The 22,228-nt window shown below is 43.6% G+C and overlaps 2 protein-coding genes across 12 annotated transcripts in view; both read right to left on the bottom strand.

Moving 5' to 3' along the window:
* PGM1 (phosphoglucomutase 1) overlaps positions 1 to 19,150 on the bottom strand; it is a 38,830-nt gene extending 19,680 nt beyond the window's left edge. Inside the window, exon 1 of the mRNA XM_081193799.1 lies at positions 18,785 to 19,150. Within this exon, the coding sequence (XP_081049925.1) occupies positions 18,785 to 19,030 (246 nt within the window). The 5' untranslated portion in view covers positions 19,031 to 19,150. The remainder of the gene's footprint in view (positions 1 to 18,784) is intronic.
* EFCAB7 (EF-hand calcium binding domain 7) overlaps positions 1 to 22,228 on the bottom strand; it is a 63,240-nt gene that overhangs the window by 6,178 nt on the left and 34,834 nt on the right. For all 11 annotated transcript variants that reach the window (XM_081193769.1, XM_081193771.1, XM_081193770.1 and 8 more), the window contains one exon: positions 21,779 to 21,854. The gene's annotated coding sequence lies outside the window, so the exon portion shown is untranslated. The remainder of the gene's footprint in view (positions 1 to 21,778; positions 21,855 to 22,228) is intronic.

The following is a 22,228-nucleotide window of genomic DNA, read 5'->3' as shown; positions in this document are numbered from 1 at the left end:
CCTCTGTTATTTTAATAACTAGAAAACTCTCCAGTGTCAAAAAGGATTTGCTTCATACTGTAAGCTGAGCTAATATAATGTGATAGGAATTTTATGGTTTTAGATATATAGTAATGTTCATAACTCCACATACATGGATCAGTACAGGAAGGCAGACCTGGAACCATTTTGATTCCTAAACTGACCAAATCCTTTCTCTGCAAGGTTAAAAATGGAAAAGCCTCCCCATTGTCTCTTCCTTTAATCTGTGTTTGAATAAGGTGTGAGCCTGTGACCTGGCCCAGGAAATAAGTATTTTAGCATTACAAAAGAATGGCCAGGCTCCCCAGAAAATCCAATCAAGGAACCTGCTAGACAGGAGATAAACAAGGAGAAGAGAAAAACAACATTTAAATTTCTGTGATGTAGGTGGGATGTATCTGAGGGGTGGTCTTAGGTTACACCCCTTCTGTGATGTATGCATAATGTTTCTGGGGGTGGTCCTGATCTAGAGAAGGGGAATTTCAAAAGTCTTTATAAGGCCTTGCAGGCCATTGTTCTGGGTCCTCTTCCTCTCCTGCGTGTGAGGGGGGTACCCTGTTGCAACAGATCAATAAAGATCAAGCTTACTAGCTGCTTTGCTTCTCAATATTCTCTGGTTGGCCTCTGTTATTTTCTCCTACCAATAGGGAACCTATGTAAGGACTCTATATGGGCTCTTGGATACCCCATAAGGGAAAAGGGCATATTTTTATTTACAACAGATGGCGACCACGCACGAAGGGACTTTTGGTTACCCGGATTCTGGAAGCGAGGAAGGACTGGTTATCCAGCGCGCACCAGGCAGTTTGCCAGGAGGAATAACCAGTCTTCCATCGGTCCCAGGGTCTGGCAATAACTTGGAGTTCAGCGAGGCTAACCAGGGGAAGCAAAGCTTGATCAGGCCGGCCTTAAACAACCAGTCAAGAGATCCCGGGATCACCAGGACAGCGCTTGCGAAGTGAGTATGAGTAGGAAAAATGGGTAGTGGGGTGGGATTCTGCAAACCACAGCAAACCTATACTTCTCAAATCCTTACTTCTTTCCTCACTTTAACTCTTGAAAAAATTGCCTTCTACTCCTTTCTGTCCCCTCGATCTCAACACCAGCCTTAGCCCTTCGGAGTATGCCCAGGCAAAGGTTGTGTGTGATTTCTTCCACTTAACTCTGTATGCCAACCTATTCCTTCGGAGTTTTGCCCAGAAAGGTTGTGCAATTTCTTCTGCACTGAAAACTATAATTCCCAAATCTATAACTCCCAGGTGTAGCCGCACCTCTGCCATGGCGATCTTTGTTAGAGATGACCTGTGAGCGGAGAAAGCAAGGGCACCTGATTCCTTTCCTTCTTTGTCATTTCTGAGTCTCAATCTGGCATTGCAAGTGTGCAAGCGTTCAGTAGGGACTCTGAGTTAGATTGTAAAAGGCAGGGAGGTTGCTGTGAGTTGTAGAATAGAGATTAAGTGAGGTATCCCCAGGTTTTTCCCCTCGGAGATTTGTCCAGGTATCCCCAAGTTTTTTCCCTTGGATCCCCAAGTTTTCCCCTCGGAGATTTGTCCAGGTATCCCCAAGTTTTCCCCTTGGATCCCCAGGTTTTTCCCCTCGGAGATTTGTCCAGGTATCCCCAGGTTTTTTTCCCGTGGATCCCCAAGTTTTCCCCTCGGAGATTTGTCCAGGTTTCCCCAAGTTTTCCCCTCTGATCCCCAGGTTTTTCCCATCGGAGATTTGTCCAGGTATCCCCAAGTTTTTTTGTCCAGGTTTCCCCTTTTCCGGACCCTTCGGAGTTTTGCCCAGGTCCAAAACCCTTTTAATTGAAAATGGGTGCACCTCAATCAAAAGAAATGAACCCACAGACTCCTGATGGGAAAGAAGCCCAGTTGGTGCTTACTTCCTGCCTGGACTCTGACAGTCCCCTTCAATTTGTGTTTAAGAAACGTTTTTCCTGTGTTTAAATTGTACTTAGGTAACATCCAGCAGCTGCTTATCTTAAATGTGCCATCTAAAATAAAAATGCAAGCTTGCTCCAAATTCTAAATCTAAGGAAGCCATGTTGAGCCTTATCAGTCTTAAAAACAAGACAAAATGGAGAATGAAGTGTGCAAATGTTTGTTATTTGAGAGAGGCTCTAAAAGAGAGTTTTTCTCCCAAGTGGTAAAATCCTGTATACGTGCTACTTGTGTTCTGAAAGGAGGATTACCCCACCTCCTTTCTCTAGTTTCAGTGGGGAGGGTGAATGGTAAATGATGATGTGTTGTAACTTTTGAGTTTGTGAGTACACCTGTGTTCCAGTCTAAGTTAACCTAATGTTTCTGCTGCAAAAGCCTAGTTGAGCCAACTGCTCTCTCAAGCTAAAATGCAGTGTATGTATTTCATTAAGCATATGCCTATGAAAGTATGGTGTTCCTTCTAAGAAAAATATCTGAGTCCAGTTTTAACTTTGATCTGGTTGGACAGAAGAGTTATTGTAAGGCTCCTGGTATCAGTCTCTATAAGACGTCCTGGCCTCTTTTCTTAGAAAATGCCCCCCCTTGTTTCATTCTGTCTCTTTCAGGGTTTTTTCCCCTTCTCCTTCTTATTCTGTGCCAGGTAAATTTACTCCCGAGTAAGCTTCCTTTAAAGGAAACTGCAAAGGGGGGGGGGGCATAGATTAGGCTTACTATTCCTCTGCAAGTTCAGGATTCCTTTTAAATCAAATCTATGGCTGTTTAAACTTTGCTTTATAAAAGATCCTCTCCCTATCTTAGGAAAAATGTTAACTTCAATCTTCTTTTAAAGATAATTTCTATAGGAATTTGCACTCTTTAGTCTAAGGAAGTAAACTCTCACTCAAACTAGCTTCAAGATCTGCTAAAAGGGTTGGGTACTTTTATTTTCTTTTTCCTTAGTACATGATAGGCGCATGGTTTGTGATAGGCGCATGGCTTGTGATCTCTTCCCCAGTTGTGTCTGTGTACATAAGTATGTGTGTGTTTCTGGTAGTACAAATCTTGCTATGAACCCTGTATTTTAGGGTTGGACTAGATGACCCCAGGGTCCCTTTCAACTCTCCCAATTTGTGGCTGTGTGGAAGACCATGTGTCTGCAAGCATTGGAGGGTAATTCTTAAATTCTGGTGTGGTAATGGAGTTGAAATTCAGCCTAGCTTTGCTTTTTAGTTTTAAAAGGTGAGAGGTAAAAGCCATGATGTTTTGAAGCACAACTGGTAATATCAAGCATTTGAGTGATTACAGTATTTATCATTTTGTCTACTATTTTTTTTTAATCAAACTTAAAAGTCAATTCAAAGTTTAAGCACATACAAATGAATAATCAAGTACAATTAGCCTTGGCCATTCCTGTAAATTAAGGCGCAGAAAATAATAATATTAATAATAATAATAATAATTTTTTGTCTGCAAATGGTAAGGCTGAAATGACTGAGAATGTTAAAAAATCCTATGAATTCTAACGCTCTGGCCATTTTTACTCATAAATAAGAGAGCGGTTGATTGTTCCACGAATGGCCAGAGGGATATTAGCCCTTTCCTGTACATAAAGGAAGCAGTCTCAGTTTGCTTGGGCTGAATGGTGAATACTTGAATTGCTGAGTTTCTCTTTTTTGTTTTAAAATCTAACCCTATTTTTAAAATCTACTCCTTACCTTTCCCTTCCTTATTCTAATTGAGCCAAAAGATGCAACATTTTCAATGGTATAAAAGGTTTGCTGAGGCATGAACTCTGCACATGCACAGAGGCTAGATCAGCTTACAAAAGAGAGAGAGAGAGAGAGAGAGAGAGAGAGAGAGAGAGAAAGGAGGGGGGGAGAGAGAAGGTTTGGAGAGCCTGAAACCTTTCCAAATTTCCTTATGTAAAACTTTGAGCCATTGAGGGAAATCACCCTTAATGTGTTTTACTCCAGGGGCTACTTAATACAAAAGAGTTAAGTACTGGACATGCCAAATTCTTTTCACAGGTAAATATCAAAGCACTCCCACTGTGAGTTCCTCTCTTGAGTAGTTTCTCCCCCCCATGGGATTTAAATTTTATAACAGTTTTGTGTGTGTGTGTGTGTGTGTGTATATGCCTATGCATTTTAGGAACAGAATTTCCTGACAGACCTCTCACATGAAATAATTTTCCCTTTCAACAGGTGTGTGTATATATGCCTATGCATTTTAGGAACAGCATTTCCTGACAGACCTCTCACATGAAATAATTTTCCCTTTTAACAGAGTGTCCTTTCTTTTCTCCCACAGCACAAATGATAATGAGAGGATGCAAACAGTGATTTAAATACTCTATAAAAAGTAAATGCATTTGTTTTTCCTTTTGTCTTTCTTCACTTAAAGCCAAACAGTCACTTTCTTTCTGTTCAGCAAAACAAGCCTGAATCCCTGCTACATTAGTTGATTTCCTTCTATCTCTTTGTGGCTTTGACATTTTTTTTAGGTTACAAATAATCTGTTTTCGTTTATTAAGTTCGTTTTATCAGTTCTTCCATTAAATTAATCAAAGCACAACCAAACATTGTTTGTGGAATGGTATTTGTTTACCTTTTTGCCTGAGCATTTCTTATTAATTCTGTCATTTTGGCTAGTGCAAGTTATTTGCACAACTTTAAAATTGCCATTCATTTTTTCTTGGTATTAACTCATTTCCCAGTATTAACATTACAGCTGATGATGTCACATCAAGAAACACTTTTATTTTCATTCGGGATGTTAGAATGCCAAAACAGATTACTTCAGGTTTCTTATTAATTGTGTGTCTTAGCATTTATTTATTTTGGTTCCTCATAGCTCATTTTGTGTGTGTGTGTTTTACTTTGGGGACATGTTCATCACATGTTGAAAGTCAGTCTCATGAAGTTCTTTTATTGGATAGCACATGGTGAATTTTAAGTTTTCCCCATTGTTTTCCCATTTTTTTCAGTCCAGTAGTAATCTGTGTGGTTTTGATAATATCTTTGTACTATTTAATTTAATAGTTATTTTCTGAATCTGATGTCTTTGTGTCAAGTCCATTTTCATCTAACTGGTAATCTAATTTTTTGCCTTCTTTTTATTTTTTAACCTTTGTATTTTTTACAGTTCTCTTTCTATACATGTGGAGTAATTTTTTATTTTATAATATGAAAAGAACAACAACAACAAAAATTAACTGAAGGAAAGCAAACAAACTTAGCAGATAATAACAGTAATTATATGGAAATGTGATAATGAATAAAACGTTTAATCCACTAAGATTGTTATTATTTGCAGCTTCCCATGGAAAACTGGAGGACATCCTTTTTGCCTTTTGCCCCTTTCTTGTCTAACTGTTTTTAAGTCACCCCAAAACCCTGCCCCTTACAGGATATCACTTCTACAGATGTGCAATGATGAGCAGCAACAACCCCTCAACTCAGTCAACCCATCACAAGACCAGCAACAACAGAGTTTTCAAAGTGCCCACAGCTATCTCTTTCAAAGGATATAGACTGCCGGGGGGGGGGGGAGTGGACCTGACAAAGGGGGAAGTGGACCTGACAAAGGGGGAAGGAGTTGAATTGCAAGGACATTTTCCCACTTTTGAACCTTAAGACTGTGCTCCAGGATTCAAAAGATACATACGTAAAAGATCACAATTGTGTCAAGATATGTAACAGATATTTAATTAGTTTTTTTTTTTTTTTTGTATTATGTGTTATTATGTAAGAATGTTGAAATGTGTCTGACAGTGTAATTTCCACAAAGGGGGGAATATTGTGTGTAACTGTTTTTATGTTTAATGTCTTATTGCTTACACACCAATGGAGAATTCTCATGCATTTTATACTTTCTAATAGCTCACACTATTGTGTAGTCCAGTGTTTAGATCAATTTATAACCACATTGTTCCACCTGGCACTCTGCCAACTTTCCCTATCCATTTTAATATGTGTTAAACCTCTTTTTGCCAATGACAAACTTCTGGATCCATAAAACACCAGGTACATGAAGGTGGATATGCTTTGGTTTAGCAGGAATGATTCCTTATAGACTTAAATTGACTTATTTGGACAACTGCCCTTGTTAAGAATGGTTTTCTTTTAACAGATTGGTTTGAAGACTTGAGAACCATGGGGCAAGATAAATTCAAATTGGACTCAGTTTGAATTGCGCAAGTGTATCCAGGCTGCAATTAGCTTTTGGTCATTTAAGTGCAAGTGAGCAACTTCCATGAGTACAAGACCACAGCCTATAATAAAATCCCATAGCTAAAGGCCAAGGCGAAGACCTCTCCCTCACGAGATGCCCAAAACCTGTGCCAGCTATGGTGAATGCCAGGCGACATGGTTAAATGAAAGCCCTGAGGGGATTCAACAGACAGGATGTGTTGCTGTAGCACTATGTCAGTGTGAGACCACAGAAGAGCTACCTTGACACCTGAGAACACTAAAATGGCGGGGGGGGGGGAAGCAAACTGCACTTTTCAGTCATTAGTGGACCTTACCTTCCTGCTAGGTGTAAAGCATAGAACACTATTGAGTAAATGGTCTCTCCCAAAGTGTTAGAATGCCACAGGTAATTTAGTAGCAAAACGCAACATGTGTTATGATATATTCATACAAAGACATCCATTTACAACATACGATGTTATTATTTGTGGGGCAAAAATTTTTAAGAAAAATTCTAGCCCCAAAGGGGGGAAATTGTGATAGGAATTTTATGGTTTTAGATATATAGTAATGTTCATAACTCCACATACATGGATCAGTACAGGAAGGCAGACCTGGAACCATTTTGATTCCTAAACTGACCAAATCCTTTCTCTGCAAGGTTAAAAATGGAAAAGCCTCCCCATTGTCTCTTCCTTTAATCTGTGTTTGAATAAGGTGTGAGCCTGTGACCTGGCCCAGGAAATAAGTATTTTAGCATTACAAAAGAATGGCCAGGCTCCCCAGAAAATCCAATCAAGGAACCTGCTAGACAGGAGATAAACAAGGAGAAGAGAAAAACAACATTTAAATTTCTGTGATGTAGGTGGGATGTATCTGAGGGGTGGTCTTAGGTTACACCCCTTCTGTGATGTATGCATAATGTTTCTGGGGGTGGTCCTGATCTAGAGAAGGGGAATTTCAAAAGTCTTTATAAGGCCTTGCAGGCCATTGTTCTGGGTCCTCTTCCTCTCCTGCGTGTGAGGGGGGTACCCTGTTGCAACAGATCAATAAAGATCAAGCTTACTAGCTGCTTTGCTTCTCAATATTCTCTGGTTGGCCTCTGTTATTTTCTCCTACCAATAGGGAACCTATGTAAGGACTCTATATGGGCTCTTGGATACCCCATAAGGGAAAAGGGCATATTTTTATTTACAACAATAACAAACAGAAGAGTTATTGGCAATGCCAAATTTTGCACCCAATTTTCAACCTTTCCTGGAGAAAGTGCAGTATAATTGCTTTGATTTCAAACACTTCATTCCAGATACACCTAATTTTAAGCTGATCATAGCAACTTTATTAAAAATACCATTTGCTTGTATACAATGCATATGGCAATCTAAACAACCCATGTGCTTTAACATTCATACTGCAAACAATTAAAAAAACCCCACATCTCCATTCCATAGATTAAACCTGAAACATTGATCTTAAAAGACAGAAACACAATGCCTTTTAATGGGTTTTAGAGAGTTGTGTAAGGCAGTGTTTCCCAACCGGTGTTCCGCGGCACACGAGTGTGCCGTGAGACATCGGCTGGTGTGCCGCGAGATGCCTGGAGGGAGGCGGGCGAGTCGGGCGGCGAGAGGCGGGGCGGCGGCGGCGAGGAGAGGCCGCGCCTCCTGCTGCTGCCTGGCGCTCCTCCTCGCAGCCGGCAGCGCTGCCTGGGCGCCTCCGCGCGACTCTGCCTCGCTGGGTTTGGTCTCCCAGCAGAGATGGGTCACACGCGCACCTCCCTCCCTCCCTCAGCCTGCGCGGAGGGAGAGCCAGAGAGAGGCATCGCTCCTGGGCGGCGGGAGAGGGAGCAGCCGGAGCGATGCCCCAAACGAGCTGAATTCCGAGCGAGGGACTGAGGGGGGAGGGAAAAAACTTTCACTTTCGTGCGTCCCTCCCGGCGTGACGCTGCGCGCTGACGTCACGGGGCGGGGCTTTAATGGTGGTGTGCCGCGAGATTTTTTTTCAGTAAACAGGTGTGCCGTTGCCCAAAAAAGTTTGGGAAACACTGGTGTAAGGAGCTCAAAATATTTTGCAAAAGGTTTCCCCAGCCACTCTGGGCGGCTCCCAACAGAATATTAAAAATAGAATAAAAAATCAAACATTAAAAACTTCCCTAAACAGGGCTGCCTTCAGATCTCTTCTAAAAGTTGTTTATTTCCTTGACATCTGATGGGAGGGCGTTCCACAGGGCGGGTGCCACTACCGAGAAGGCCCCCTGCCTGGTAAGTCCCTGTAGCACCACAACTTCAGTCCCTAAAGTAATATTCTGAACTGCTAGGATAATTCATGGAGTTTATTCCTCCCATTAGGGTTGACCAGACATATGGCTCACAAGCAATGTATGACAATGGGCAGATGAAGTACAGTTTTGCAGGGGCAAAACTGGGGAAAAGGTAGAAAAGACTGAAGGAGTAGCTCCTAAACTAAAGTGCCTGGGGGAAATGTCCCCTAAATCAGCACCAACTAAGCCAGAATGAGGTGAACGAGATGGCCATAGCCAACAAATCCAACAAAACAAATCCAGAGAATACATGAATTTAAAAGTCTTACTAAAACTGAATTCTATCCTGTTTTGCTACCAGTGGGAGGCTGCACTCTTTCGTAAGTGGATTTTACCATCTTTCCATCTCCTGTTAAGATGTATGCAAATCAGTAATTATATCTCCAGGATGGAATTGTATATATTCCCTCACTGTAGCCTCACCCTTGGGAAAATGACCGGCCCAATATATAGCATGGAAAAAATCAAGTTTTAGGTAAGGGAAGAAAGCAGTGTTTTGTTTTGTTTTTTTTGTAAAACCCTGTCTGTATTGAATATTGTGGAACACATGCACACTTGAACTTTGCAGTGTGGTTAAATTCATAGGTAGAGGCTTTCCTCTTGTGGTACATACGTGCAAGTGCACGTCCCAAAGGGAAACTGTACATTCCTGACATAGAATAGGTTCTTCTTTCAGATTATTAAACAGCTAAGAATCTTGTGACACAGATTATTAAACAGCTAAGAATCTTGTGGCCACAAAAACTTGTGCCATAATAAATTTGTCAGTTTATAAGGTGTGACCAGACACTGTTGTTTCTGCCCTTCTGGAAACTATTTCTGGTTAATGTAGGCCAGAATTCAATTACGAAACCTTTGGTATGGTTGAAGCCAAAACTTTGGAAAAAGAAGTTCCGCTACTATTTTCTATTAGCACTGGAATACTTTAAAAAAATCTTCTCTGTCACAAAGGACAGCATCAGCAATGACTGGAAGGAACAAAAGGAGAAAATCTCTGCTTCTGTGTAGAAGAAGAAATAGTGTAGTTGCAACATGTGAGGGTTTTTTTTTAAACCTATTTTTCTGAAGTCACACTGTTTATTAAATTCTGTCACAACTTAACATTACTGCTGGCATTTCTGAGATTGGCTAGTCTGCATTAAACACTACTTCTGAAGTTAGGATGGCTGACAAGAAAAAGAAAGGCTAACATTAGGATCCTTAAAATAATTTCATTGCAATCCTCCAAGTCTGAAGGTGCAGAAGTGTTTATCTCACTAAAAATAATTTTCACGTCACATTGGGTTATGTATTGCATGTATATGCTAACTGTTGCAGCAATCTGCATGTGTTCATAATCTCATTATTTTCATTTTTCAATAACTTAGTTCATTCTACAGCTCCAGAATTTTTTCTTTTTAAAAGTTTTTTGGCCTTCCAGTTCAATTCCCACAATTTTTTATTTAAAAAAGAAAGAAAAGAAAGCAAGGAATCTGGAACATATGGCCTACTGTCCTTGTTGTCCCCACCTCCTACAGACGCCCCTGATTACTGATCCGGATACAGCTTTGCTTGATTCAGCAAAGCATCCTCATTCAGCTGGTAGAATATAACTTGGCTCCCCCTGGTGGCAGTCCTGGGTGCTTTTTGAACAGGTCTCTCTTCTCTCAGCAGTAATGCAGATAGGGTGAGTAATCTATCCTAATGGCTTTAAAGAGAGTTACGGTAGTTGTGGTTCCCACCTACTCCCTGGGTGGTTTTAAGTTTCCTGTGGTGTTTGAGGTAGTGGAAGTAGCTCTGCCTCTGTTGTTCCTGGGAAAAGGAAAGAGCAGCTTTCCTGAAGCAGCCTGCCAGGAAAGCCAACATAGTGACCTTTGCTGTCCAAACACGGCACTAATTAATTTTACAAGGGTATTCTTGGTTTATATTAAACATTACAAATAAAAGGGACTGAGGGGACACTGTGAAATTTTAGGTAAGTCGTGCCATTTATGGTTTAACAGGTCAAGATCCTGCATCTTGAACTGTTCTGGAAGGTATTTAGTACATTTTACATGGCCATTTTGCACGCATTCAGTATGTGCACAGCCACAAAATCAGCCCTAACAGAGAGGGCAAAAGCAGAGCAAAAACAGTGCCTAGCAATCCTAAAAGCCTTTGCAAGTGCAACCCCAGGAGCCCTTGCACCAACCGTTGATGTCTGTGGAGAGTTGGAGCTGGAGCAAGGAGGTTTGGAGAGAGTGATTGTGCTGTTTGCAGGCTTTTTCAATGGTGTTCCCAATATACACACTTACACTTAAGTACACGGTGCTTTGGAACACAACCCCAACATAAAATGGCCATTGCCTGTAATGCATGTAGATTCTGGGGCATGTGTTGTCAGTGCCCGACTACACATTCTGCTTAGAATCAGTCAATGGATTCTGCAGAAGCTAAATTTCCCAAACAACTGTCAAAGGCAGTGTCATACAGCAGGACATTAGCAATACAGTGGTACCCCGCAAGACGAATGCCTCGCAAGACGGAAAACCCGCAAGACGAAAGGGTTTTCTGTTTTGGAGGCGCTTCGCAAGACGAATTTCCCTATCGGCTTGCATCGCAAGACGAAAGCCCATAGGGAAATGCTGGCGGTCGGGAGCAAAGACTTTCGCCCACAGCCGGCCTTCAGAAGAGGACCTCTTCTGAAGGCCGGCGGAGGGCAAAAGTCTTTGCTCCCCCCCCCGCCTGCCTTCCCCCCGCCTGCCCCGGGCGATCTTAAAATGCTGGCGGGTGGGAGCGAAGCGTTCGCTGCCGACCCCCAGCATTTTAAAATCTCCCCGGGACAGGGGGAGATTTTAAAATGCTGGGGGTCGGGAGCGAAGCGTTCGCTGCCGACCCCCAGCATTTTAAAATCTCCCCGGACCTCTTTTGAAGCAAGGGGCGGTGGGGAGAAGCGATCTCCCCGTGCTCCGAAGCCGGGCGGGGGGGTGGGAACACCTGCCCCAGCCACCCCGCTTCGGAACGCTGCTCCAAAGCGGGGTGGGGGGCGGGAGCACCTGCCCCAGCCGCCGGGCTTCGTAGCGCTGCTGCGAAGCCGGGCGGGGGGGTGGGAACACCTGCCCCAGCCACCCCGCTTCGGAACGCTGCTCCGAAGCGGGGTGGGGGGGCGGGAGCACCTGCCCCAGCCACCGGGCTTCGTAGCGCTGCTGCGAAGCCGGGCGGGGGGTGGGAACACCTGCCCCAGCCACCCTGCTTCGGAACGCTGCTCCGAAGCGGGGTGGGGGGGCGGGAGCACCTGCCCCAGCCGCCGGGCTTTGTAGCGCTGCTGCGAAGCCGGGCGGGGGGGGGGGTGGGAACACCTTCTGAAGGCGGGCGGGGGGCGAAAGTCTTTGTCCCCCCCTGCCTGCCTTCCCAGGGGCTTTTAAATCGCCCCGGACAGCGGAGAAGTCCTCCGCTGTCCGGGGCGATTTTAAAATGCCGCCCGCCAGCATTTTAAGATCGCCCGGACAGCGGAGAAGTCCTCCGCTGTCCCAGGGTTTTTTAAAATGCTGGGGGTGAGAAGAAAAGCCCTTGTCCCCCCCCCAGCCTTCAGAAGAGGTCCGGGGACAGACTGTCCCCGGACCTGGTCTGAAGGCGGTTTCCCTAGGAACGCATTAATTGATTTTCAATGCATTCCTATGGGAAACCGTGCATCGCAAGACGAAAAAACCGCAAGACGAAGAGACTTGCGGAACGAATTAATTTCGTCTTGCGAGGCACCACTGTACAGTGGTACCTCGGGTTACATATTCTTCAGGTTACATACACTTCAGGTTACAGACTCCGCTAACCCAGAAATAGTGCTTCAGGTTAAGAACTTTGCTTCAGGATAAGAACAGAAATCGTGCTCTGGTGGTGTGGTGGCAACTGGAGGTCCCATTAGCTAAAGTGGTGCTTCAGGTTAAGAACAGTTTCAGGTTAAGTACAGACCTCTGGAATGAATTAAGTACTTAACCCGAGGTACCACTGTATCTGATCAAAGTGGCTATGACAGTTACACCAAGTGGAACTAGTGAAAGGCATCCCTAACCTTCAATTCTAGGCATAGTAATGAACCCAGACTCATTCTGCTATGTACCTCATTGATGGGTGGAGGTTTCCCACCTCACTGTAGGCCAATTTTGACAAGAGGGTGGGAATGCCCACGTGGCAATCACATGACATCATTATGACATCAGATGACAAATTCAAAGGGGCTTGTTCCTCTGAATGTATGCTGTCAGCACCAATCAGCAGAAAAAAAATCTGTTTACATCTGTAGAATGAATCCAAGCCATGTCTGTAAACAGACATTCTTCCTCTCTGTTTACGGTCGCCTGCAAACAGTCTCTGACGGTGCACTGTCAGGCAAAGATCATTGGTGCTTGCAAAGGCACAGGGCTTTGCAGGCACGGTTGATCAACACTGCTTTGTCCTGTCTTTACCCTCCCTACCACTGATGCTATATATAGTGCCAGGCATGGAGGAGTTGGGCATGGCTGAGCAAAGACAGCCTTGTGAGCCAAATGAAGAGGGCTGCTGGGCTTAATAGGCCTCTGGGCAAAAGGATTCCCAGCACGGGTTTGTGCAGCCTTAGGCTACAATTCTTCCCTGGAATTAAGTTCTATGGAATCCAGTAGGGCTTCTTAGTAGGTATTATAGAGCTGCACTGTTAATACACAGCACTATATACGTCTACTCTGAATTCACACTGAGCACAATGGGATGGGTGGCGCTGTGGGTTAAACCACAGAGCCTAGGACTTGCCGATCAGAAGGTCGGCGGTTCGAATCCCCACGACGGGGTGAGCTCCCATTTCATAGTCCCAGCTCCTGCCAACCTAGCAGTTCAAAAGCACGTCAAAGTGCAAGTAGAAAAATTGGTACTGCTCCGTTGGGAAGGTAAACAGCGTTTCCGTGGCTGCTCTGGTTCGCCAGAAGCGAATTAGTCATGCTGGCCACATGACCTGGAAGCTGTACACCAGCTCCCTTGGTCAATAAAGCGAGATGAGCGCCGCAACCCCAGAGTCGGTCACGACTGGACCTAATGGTCAGGGGCCCCTTTACCTTTACCCTGTACTAAGTGGGTGAAGGACTGCAGCATGAATTTATTTCAGACACACTAACTGGACACAGATATCCCTTAGAAAAGCATGATCTGCCATGGGCAGAATGCTGATTCACACAGCCACTTTTTTACTTAGTAAAGTTGCGTTAACTTTACCATTTCACTCATTTGGTGTGCTGAAATCCTCCTGTGTATATTTCAACATGTGCCCAGTTTATGCCTCATTATGTGCCAGTTTAGACTTTGAAACATTTGGGAGCAACCCAGCCTTGGATGCTATCAAAAGGTTGCATAAGGCCTATTCAACACTAGAGACCATGTGAACTATGCTCCCACATACTAAATTACAAGATTCATTTGAAGTCAGAGAGAAAACTTGTCTTAGATTTCAACAGTTCATAATTTGTTTTCGGGACGGTGGGGGATCTTTGCAGGCATAATACCAAAATCTGTGGATTGGCTAGAGGAAAACTATTTCTTTTTAAAAATGTAAAGTTATCTCTACTGCATATTCAGAAATGTGCATGTTTACTCAGATGTATTTTCAATGTAGCTTGAACAGAAATTGCTTCAACACACATTACAAAAAATAGAAGACTAGGACTCCGGGTGACCTAATTTCTTACTCATCCTTCACCACTTGGCGTTGCTATGACATAAGCAGAGGCACTGCTATTGCTCAGTCTTCTGGAAACACGCCATGTTCCATTATGGTCCCCTGGGTATACTTCCAAAATCTGGACAAACCAGCCTTTATATTTAGCTGAAGCCAATCCTAATGCCTGCCCATTTGTGAACTCCCTTCTTCAAACAGATCTGTATATACACTTCCCCGTGTTCTGAAAACTAATGTTTAAAATTAGTGCGGTGTTGTACTACTAATCCCTTTTCATCTAAAATATTACTCTTTCCTTTCTAAAAACTTTATTCTAGAACAAGAGTGGGGAACCCCCCCCCAAAAAAAACCACACACCTGTATAAGGCTGCATTCTCTCGGGGGCAATCTGCCAGGGGTGGACAAAGCCAGTGTTAGAAGCAGGTGGGCAATGTTTTCCCTACTTTCCACCTACTTTCATCCACCTTCACCCCTCCTTAGTGCTCACATTAAATTAGACCAAAGGTGACATGAAAGCAGACCGCAGGCTGCCGACCCTGTTCTAGAGCTCTAATTCCGAAGGACCTCTACGGTTAAGGAATAACAAGCTTGCTGTAAGACCATTATACATCTGAGGGGGTGATTAAAATTTAAAGGAAAGCACCCCACTTTTATGCTATGGCTTCTTAATAAAATGCTATTGCTTTTGAGTGAGGGAGAAAAAAAGGGGAGGGGAGTGAAGTAGCAGAAAGAGACAGGAACGTGTGGCCTGCCCGGTTTTCTTTTATTCTGTGCCCACTACCTATTCAAGCTCTGCCCATCCCTGGTGTACAACTCCCAAATGAATACTCGCAAAGGAATGCAGTTGTTGGCATAGAAAGGGATCGCCACATCTATTGGATCTTCTACAGAAGGGGTGGAGCACCTCCGGCCCAGGTACTAATCTTGGCCTGCCATAGGATCAAAGTTGGCCTGCAAGCCTGCTTTGCCCAAATCACAGCTACCTGTCCATCAGCTGACATCTGGCAGGGTTCAGCCATGCAAGACTCTGTTTTGCCAGCATGGATTGAATTCTCTGCTCATCAGACATGTAACCACCACTGACTTAAATGGAACACACTCCCATGTAAGTAGCATACAATTGCAGCCAAAAAACTATCCATTTTGGTTTAAACTTTCCAAGTGCTAAGCAAACAATAAAGTTCAGCAGAACTAGGAAGCTTACCTCCAAAGCTAACAAGGCAATTCACATTGGTTAAGATCTCTTTGATTAGTCCACTGAGGACAGACTAATCATGTGCTATAATTAAGTCAGGCAGAAAAAACATCCAAAGCACAGGTAATCTTTATCAAGTTTCTTAGGGCAACTTCAATGCACATTATTAAACTTAAACAAATGTCTGTTACATGCATACATATTGTGTGTGTGTGTGTGTGTGTGTGTGTGTGTACACACACTCATATTCTGTAAAACAGGGGCACTTTACACCATTTTGGGAAGGTGTATGCATGAAGAGTGGCATATAAATGCCTAAAATAAAAACAAGCAAACACAACATAAGAATATCCATCTGGATCAGGCCAATGCCCTCTCTTGTCTAACACCCTGTTCCCACAGTGGCCAACTGGATGCCTATGGACAGCCAGCAAGCAGGACCTGAGTGCAGCAGCACACTCCCCACTTGGGATTCCCAGCAAATGGTATTTAGAGATATACTGCCTCTGACTGTGAAGGTAGAGTGTAGCCATTGTGGCAAGTAGCCACTGATAGGCTTGCTACCAAATATTCTGTCAACAGTGTGCTTCTTACTGAACACACCTGGAGGATCCATGCACTTCCAAGCCCGTACTTGTGACTTTCAAACTTTGGACTTAAAACATACTAGGGCAGGGAGCAGCTAACCCCAAGTTGGGTGGGGGCTGATCCAACCCCTCCAGTTTGTCTGTCCCTGCTGCCTGCTTCCAGCAATTTTGGCAGTAGTGGCAAGGGGGGTGGGGATGATGTAGATACAACACTGAGGTTGTAGATGCAACACTGTATGTAGATACAACACTGGAGCTCAGAACAACTATTATTTATTCTTCTTCTTCTTCTTCTTCTTCTTCTTCTTATTATTATTATTATTTGTTAGTCACCATATCTTGCCCATGGCAACTGTACACCGATACATTAAAACCAAGAGGTAAAAGAAATACATTAAAAACATCCCACCAACTTCTAAAAGGCCACAAAAAAAGGTAAATGCCTTTCCCAGTCAGCAAATCGTTCATTTGATGAGCACAGTAGGGGCAGTAACCCTGGATCAGCTGAGGAGGAGGGATTGTGTGCCTGTCTGACTACCCACTTTTGGCCACACCCATCACTGGCAGGAAGCCCCCGAAGGACTAACCAAGGGTTAAAGCTGTCCTCAGACCAAGAAATGGTAAGCATTCCTATCCTAGGGGCAGCATCTTTTTAAAAAAGTACAGTAGTACATATGAACACAAACTCAAATTTTGAGCCGGAGCATTTTAAACCTTTGAACAATTCAATAATTAGACCATTAAGACGATAAATAATGCAAGTACAGTAGGTATGTAGAGGGAGACAAGAGCAAATGCAGCACAAATGATAAGAGACTGAGCTACAAAACAGTAAATATCCAGTTCAAATCCCGCTTCTGTAATGAACTCCTTAGATGGTTTTAGACATGCTACTCTCCCTCAGGATCAACATTTACAATAGGGCAGGCATAGGCAAACTCCGGCCCTCCAGATGTTTGGGACTACAACTCCCATCATCCCTAGCTAACAGGAACAGTGGTCAGGGATGATGGGAATTGTAGTCCAAAGCATCTGGAGGGCCAGAGTTTGCCTATGCCTGCAATAGTGGGATAATAGGGCTGAGGGTTGTTGTATTGCAACTAGATAACGTATGTGGAACATTTTGAAAGTGCCAAGCAAATGTTATTATGTATCCTAGATTGGTTACAGGCATAGCCACACTTTGACTACTAAATGAAATCACCATAGACTAGAAATGCAAACCCATTACTTTGCAAGTGACACAACCCAGTAGTGATGCATAGTGTCCCATCAAGGGTTCATTTAACTCAACAATACTGATTTCCTATCTGGGACTGGGAAACCACAAGGATTGTCAGGGTCTGTGAGGCTGCAATGCATGGCTGGTGAACTTTGCACAGGTTGTTAGGTCTCAGGTTGTGCAGGCCTTTACACAGATAGAATAAGAAGCCCAGATATCAGTCTTACAAGTTTTATCCTTCTCGGAAAGATAACCTTTAAATAGTATTGGGCAATCTATTTACTTTCAAAGGGACAGAAAAACTTACTGACTTATTGCTCATGCCCCATTAACATTTGTTTGAAATATGTACCTTAAGGATAGTTTCTTTGAATCTATGCTAATCATCATTTTAGTTCCTGGCTGGCGAGAGGCCAGCATTTTCGCTGCTAGGGAAGCAAGGCCTTTTTAGAACCATGCCAAGAGGCCTAGCAATGCACTTGGCATTAAAGCTGCCTTCGGGAGAGGGGGCAGGGGTGGAAATCAAGAGTTTTAAAAAACATAAGAAGTGGACTTTTAACTGTCATGAGGAACATAACCACAAGCCTTTGCACAATCAAGGTCTTTGCTTGTGCAAACATATGAAGAGGTAACTTAGGTCCATTTGCAAAGTTCCAAAAATCCTACTTTATTTTAAATTGAGGGTCACCTTTCAACTGATTTGTTACGAGCTGCACGTACTCCTGCAGCAAAGCAAGAGAAACCATATCTCTAATGCCTGAAAGGTTAAGCTAAATGTCAGAGATTGCCGAGCCTTTTGCAGTAGGCAAGAGGAGTGCCATCACAAACACCCCCCTCTAATGGCAACGGATGTGTGTGTAAAAATAATTAACTTACCTAAGCGGTACCTCAATCCCAACTTGCTCTAGCTTTACTGGTGCTTCGTTCTCTGTTAGCAGTCGCCACAGTCACAAGAAGCATTCTCATAAGGGGCACTCGGAACATCTTTTTGCCTAGAGCACATCACTTGTGGTTGTCATTAAGGCAACACAAAACGGAAGAGAATGATAAAAAAAAAAGAACTCTGTAGGCAGGATAATTTTTTCCTTTGAATTTGATACTAGAAATTTGCATTTGTTTTGGGATTTAAGCTTCAGGTGTGGAATTAGTTTTCCCTTCTTACCAACTGAGACAAGGATTTTAAATTCTCCCATGGCTATTTCACTTGCTTATGACAATGCAATGGCGGTTCCATTCACCAGCAAATCTTGACAACACTCCACTCAAAATAATGGGGAGGGAACGCATAAAAGGAAGATTAGGAAAAATGAAACTTTATAATGATGCATACAGCCACTAGCCTAGTGCACAGAGCCCATCAGAGCACACAGAACACAACCCAAAGCCTGATTAGCAGGCCCAGAGATGACCAGGAAGCAAGGAGCATGGCTTGTGGTGGCAATGCCTGCTCATTTCGTTTTCCCTCGGGCAACGAGTTGTCCCGCGCCCAGCTTCATTTCCCACGCCTGTGTTGCAGGACAAGCCGCGGGGCCCGAGAACGCATGAAGGGAGGGCAGAGGAAGCCCCGAGCTGCGCGCCGAGAGGGAACCTGCGGAGCTCGCCAGTTCCTCCAGCGCGCTTGCCAGGGCGCCTAGAGAGCGGGACCCCCGCGCCCCCGGCCCCCCTTACCCCGTTGGCGGCGGCGATGCGGATGATGAGCTGGATGGCCTCCTTCATGTAGAACCTGCCGTCTCCGCCGACCACCAAGGTGGCCGCCTGCCTCTCGGCGGGGTCAGTGGTGGAGATAATGCTCTGGATGAAATTCTCGGCGTAGTTGGCATTGCCCTGGAACACCTTGACGCGCTTGCGGAGGCCGCTGGTGCCGGGCTTCTGGTCGGGGTAGGCTTTGGTTTTGACGGTCACGATCTTCACCATGGTGCCGTGGGCTGGAGCTGGAGCTGGAGCTGGATCGGGCGGGCGGGCGCGCTTGGGGAGCTGGGCTGGCTGCAGGGTGACTCTGCCTTCGCCTCTCTCCGCCTCTAGTATCAGCGGCGGGGCTGGACTTCTGCAGTCACCTCTCACACCGAGCAGCCAGCTCCGCCCTCTTAAAGCCGCAGGCGCCGGAGATGAGACTCCCCTTCCGGATCGCCCGCCTGCAGCCCCATTCAGAGCTTCCCCTTCCCTGCTCGGAGCTGCGCCGATGCAGCCCGAGCCTGGGCGCGTCGATTCGGAAGCAAGTGCCCACTGATTTCATACTGAAGCAGGTATGGATGTATAAGACGGCAGCATCCCATAGCCGACAGCGGGAGTACGCACAGATTCGAGACATATTTCATTCATGACTATTTCACTTTGTTCAAACAAAATCAAAAAATCCTTTCCAGTAGCACCTTAGAGACCAACTATGTTTGTTATTGGTATGAGCTTTCGTGTGCATGCACACTTCTTCAAAGGATAAATGGACATAAATCTGATATCAGGAATCGCAAGACAGAGAAACCAGTAGGAGAAGACTTCAATCTCCCAGGACATTCTATACAAGATCTCAAAGTAGCTGTCTTATTACCAAATAATTTCGGAAATAGACTGGAAAGAGCAGTTGCTGAATTGCAACTTACTACCAACCTTAAAACCATGGAGAGACCTGGTCTGAATAGAGACATTGGGTTCTTATTCTTATTATACATGATAAAGCTATTTTTAGCCATCTCACCCCTTGCTTTTTCCTGTAAGACCAATTGCAGTCGTTAACAGTTGTCAACAGGTTTACCACACCTATCAGCCAATCACCCATTCCCACCACCCTTCTGAGTAATACCCCTCCCCACCCTCTCACTATATATATAAAGGTCTGGTGACTTCTGTTTCAGTGTATCTGAAGAAGTGTGCATGCACACGAAAGCTCACACCAATAACAAACTTAGTTGGTCTCTAAGGTGCTACTGGAAGGAATTTTTTTATTTTATCATAGACAAAGTCCAAGCTTTTATTTGTCCATCATCTTGCTCTTTGGGGGGCAAAATGGGGTCCTTGAGCTGTACACCAGCACTGCTAACAAATATATAATCATAACTAGTTCTCCTGCATATGGGTTACCAATCCAGCTTCTGCTAGTGAATTTATTTGCTCACCTACTTTAAAAAAAAAATCGTATTTGAAGTATGGTATAATCCCTTCATTCCAGTTTTAACTGTATCAAAGCATGGTTAAGTGAAACAATCCTATATTGCTTCCTTGCGTATCTGTCACCACCTCCCTCATCCTCCATGGTGTGCTGAATTTCCTCCTAGGAAAGGGGCCTGCCCCCTTATACTTTGAAAAACACCATGTATGCTCACATACAATGCTAATTATAATCTATTTTATTCAATTAGGCTACAATTTTCAGAGAAGGGAAGATGGCTTGGGGGCGGGTTAGGTCAATAATAAAGTCAAATGGTTAAAAACAAGGGATTGTAGCCAATGCTAATTCTACTCAGAGTAGACCCATTGACATTACTAAGCACAACTTAGGTCCAGGAGTTCCCATGGGTCTACTCTGATTGGACCTTAGTTGGATACAACCCATTTTGATTTTTTTAAAAAGCTCAACAGATCAAAGCATTCTAAAATATGCAAGTATGTGCCACACAAATTGCTTTTGGAGTTTATAGCTCTGGGTTACTGTACACTGATGAGTTCTGAAGTGGAGCTTCTCAAACTGGTTACACTGAGCAATGTTTCCTGAAGTTGCAGTATCTTGGATACAGTTTTTTTCTGGATTAAAATCAGAAGCAAACTTCACTCCACTTTTTAAAAAGTGATTTCTTCATAATGGAACAATGAGCAGTCAGGTAGAAGATTAAATACTGCATATGCCCCAGTTATTTAAAGTATTTTTACCCCACTTATCAGTGGCAAAAAGGCTCCCAGAATGTAATATAAATATAGATATAGATATAAATATAAATAATAAGACAATCCTTGTCCCTCAGGAATAAAATAAAAAATGCACAATATAAATGGAAAAAGAATTGGGATGGAAGAGGGGAAATAAGCCATTTTCATAATGGCTACTATTGGTAATAGAATGCTGCACTAAACAGACTTTAGTCTGACCCTGCAGAGCCAAGTCATATGCTCTTATGGTGATGCTCAATTGTGTGTAGTTTTCTTAGTTTACGAAATGTAGCCACAGATGTAGCCTTCTGTGATGGAAGACTAAGTTGAGTGTGTGAGACAGGGGCTGCTTAATCCTTTCCCCCCAGATATTTCTCACAATCTTCTCCAGCTGTTTTACCTTGCAATGGGGGGGGGGGTTATGGTTAGACAAAAAGAAACATGTGCCTGTATTTTTGCCCCTCTGGATGAGAGGGAAGAAAGGAGTTTTGTAAGGAACAATTTTAGCAGGGGTGACCCCTCTCCTTATTTGGCAGCTGACACTTTGGCAAATGCATTTTATAAAAGAAGAAACTCAGAGAATAAATACTTGGAATAATAATTTCCCCAAATGTGGGCGTTTTTAGACAATTGACACCTGGGAAAGGTGTTTAATAGTCCTTAGAAGTCTGTGTGTGTCTGCCTAAGCCCTTAGACATTACTTCATGCTCTCACATATGAAACATCTGGTTTGTGCAAAGTGAATGACTGCTTTAATCTAGCTTCAAATAGGCAAGTATTAGAAGAAGAAAAAACTCCACTTACTGTTTGGATAAAGGTCAGAGTTGCCTCATCTGAAGTCATGTAGAGACCTCTTGCAGGTTCTGCATGATGCTGTAACCTGCGGAGTGTGGCATGAGGATGGAGTTTGGAATTATCTAGCAAAGCATTTATGGATATTGTCATAATTTTATAAAAGTCTTTTAAAAAAAACAACTTAATACCATCACCGCTTAAAATTAAATAATTCAGCATCCTACAAACCAAAGTATAAGCATGGTTTTGCAAATCCTATTTGACTTTCATGAAGCTTTATTTTACTTTAGAACAACAAAAAGCAGTTCTCATTATTTTGCTCTTAAAAATTAGCTTACCAGAGGCTGATGCTTTCAGCTACAGTACAGGGAGGCCAACATTGGCAAGCCCTCTGAAAAAAAAGAATTCTGCCTTGTCTTTGGATTATATAGATGGTAACTACCAACAATTGTGCTAGAT

This window comes from Podarcis bocagei (genome assembly GCF_964188305.1).
Source record: "Podarcis bocagei genome assembly, chromosome: 5".
Classification (NCBI taxonomy): Eukaryota; Metazoa; Chordata; class Lepidosauria; order Squamata; family Lacertidae; genus Podarcis; species Podarcis bocagei.
Note: the sequence above shows the minus strand (reverse complement) of the source record. Positions and strands in the feature narration are given on the sequence as shown.